Source organism: Saccoglossus kowalevskii, chromosome 4 (genome assembly GCF_978046115.1).
Source record: "Saccoglossus kowalevskii chromosome 4, keSacKowa6.1, whole genome shotgun sequence".
NCBI lineage: Eukaryota > Metazoa > Hemichordata > Enteropneusta > Harrimaniidae > Saccoglossus > Saccoglossus kowalevskii.
The window spans coordinates 30417229-30419735 of record NC_140644.1 but is presented as its reverse complement, the minus strand read 5'-3'; the positions used below and the strand labels follow the sequence as shown (position 1 = coordinate 30419735).

Genomic DNA, 2507 nt, shown 5'->3' with positions numbered 1-2507 from the left:
TTGTCTTTTTTTTTTTACTTTATTGTACACATATATCTAAATAACTAAAATACACAGGATATGTACAGAAAAAACACGAACAATATGAACAAAACAAAATTAGCGAATTCAAAAAATACTCATAATTATAATGAATAAAACTTATAATTGATCGCGTTAAGAGCGAACGTGTCACGAGACTTGTTTTATCTTTCAAATAGTATTCAATTACGTCATCTCGTTAACTGCTCTCCCGATCTATGTAACCATGGTAATTATCTCAGCGAGATCTCGGCGGCCATTTGTGTTTACCAAAAGTCAGTCATGATGCCTGTTAGTCATATCATGAAATTCAAGACAGTCCTGCGCCCTAGTAGCACGGACTGAATATACACAATGAAATGGACTCAATTATTAGATTTTCATTCATTTTTCAAATTACATTTTCACATAACTATAGCAGAGCGTCATTCAAATGTACTATAACACGTCATTAATGTCAGCGTAAGGAATATACGGCAGACGCAAATCGTCGTCTTCGTCTCTCAAAATGAGATATTCTTTGTTTTTCAGACAACAGGATAACTTTCTAAGATAAAAATTTCCCAAGAGATATCTGTAATTCACAAAGAATAAGAGCAGTGTCAGTTACATTTATTAAAATACGACATGACAAGATGACTAACCGAAAATAAAGCAGCCCCAGTCGGCCATATTATTTAAAATAACGTGCATTACCTGAATGTGCCTGCAATGACCAGAAATAACAGATTTATGGAAAACCAGGCTTTTTGGTGATGAAGGATTTTCTTCCCTGAAAATGTGTAAATATTTAAACCAACGTATATAGTATCTTCTAAAACATGAAAGAAGTTGTGAGCGGCCCACGAAACTAGTATTGTTACGTAAATACCATACACGCCTCGATAATTAGTCTTATCTTCCATAGAGGGCGCTCTTCTGAAGTTTAGGACGTACATTAACATCGTGGTGATCAGAAGTTCTACAGGCAGTACAATATAGTCCGAGGCTCCTGGCCGAGTTGGGTCGCTACAGAAGACTATGATGTAATAGACGATGAGACACGTGACGATAAAACTGTCTTTATAAAAGAAAAGCTTTTTCGTCAATATCCGACGAGTGTCGTGGAAAGTCGGAAATGACTGCTCCAGCTGTAAAGTGACGACGATCCACAGTGCTCCTACAAATACGGTGGACGCCGGGGCGATAGGTACTATATACACGCGGTACGGAATAAGAGTAAAGTTTCGACAGTTCACAGTTGTGGCACCGTCCGTTATCATGCAACCCACAAAGATGACGACTTGGATAATGGCGAATACGATCTTGATGATGAGTAACATGACCAGGATTATTGAGAGAAGTCTCCATTTCCAGTGGTCCATTCCAAATACCAAACAGGTATTGGGTAATCTGATATAAACAAAACCGAATGATTGATAATCATTAATGTCACGTGTCACTCAAGCTGACTGCAATCATATATCATATGAAGACAGTGTCACATATAGGTCAAACGTGTCATTTATAGAAGAGATAGGTGATGTTTTGATACCAACAATCCTTCAAATTAAGTGACTAAATTGTGACAAATATAACAATATAACAGAAATTTACACACACGGTGCAAGAGATTGCAACGAATTTTAATACTAAAATAATAATCAGGATCTACTTTGAACAAATGCGGGCGGATGTTTACTAATTTTGTCATCTTGCCTGTATTGTAGTGTATAACAAATCGTTCTCCCGTATTATTCATGAATTACTACACGCCTCTTATTACGCCAATGGATAATATTTTCCATATACTAGCAGATGGCTCACAATGCAGTAGAGGAAATATGATTTCCTACTTATTCAGAGAAATAAGACCATCGAAATACGTGACAGAAATTAAAAGTAATCTAAATATCCTGCCAGTTTCACGACGAGCGCCACCAAGCAACGAAAAGACAGTGTTGTGCAACATTTTGAGTTCTCGTACGCGAATCTACTTGGTTTGTCGGGTATGTCAACCATGGTCGTTAAATCACGTAGAAGGGTTGATTATTGTATAATGCAAATGCGTATGCTGTTGAACGTGGCGTCGCATAAGCCTGGAAGCACGACTATGTAACGGGTTGGTTTAAATCACAGTCGATGTGCTGAATGAATGAATGAATGAATGAATGAATGATTGTGCATGTATTCGGGGAACTCGCCACACCGGGTTTGTGCCCGGGCTTCATGCATGCGTCGTGTGTGACAGTGTGTGTTATCCCAGAACCGCGACAATAGTATGTCTACTAACCTGGTCACCTGTACAGAGTAAACACCAAAAATGCAATACGTCACGTTTTCGTCACTCGCTGCTAATGTAGCCGTCTTGTCGACCTCGAAACGGAAGTAGGGTTATTCCTACGTCACTGCTCATGCGCGATATATGGTTTTTGATTCATAGTGCATTGTAGGGCTCATACCACTAATTGAATTTTCATGGACGACAATATTAACATATGACGAGA

At 38.4% G+C, this 2507-nt stretch overlaps 1 protein-coding gene across 1 annotated transcript; it reads right to left on the bottom strand.

Annotated features, from left to right (window-relative positions):
• Positions 1-2410, bottom strand: LOC102805215 (uncharacterized). Its single transcript, XM_006812654.3, has 3 exons — positions 2294-2410; positions 718-1413; positions 1-595 (listed from the first exon to the last, which is right to left on the bottom strand). Exons 2-3 carry the CDS (start codon positions 1383-1385, stop codon positions 460-462), a joined length of 804 nt encoding a protein of 267 aa, XP_006812717.1. The 5' UTR covers positions 1386-1413; positions 2294-2410; the 3' UTR covers positions 1-459.
• Positions 2411-2507: the final 97 nt, after the last annotated feature.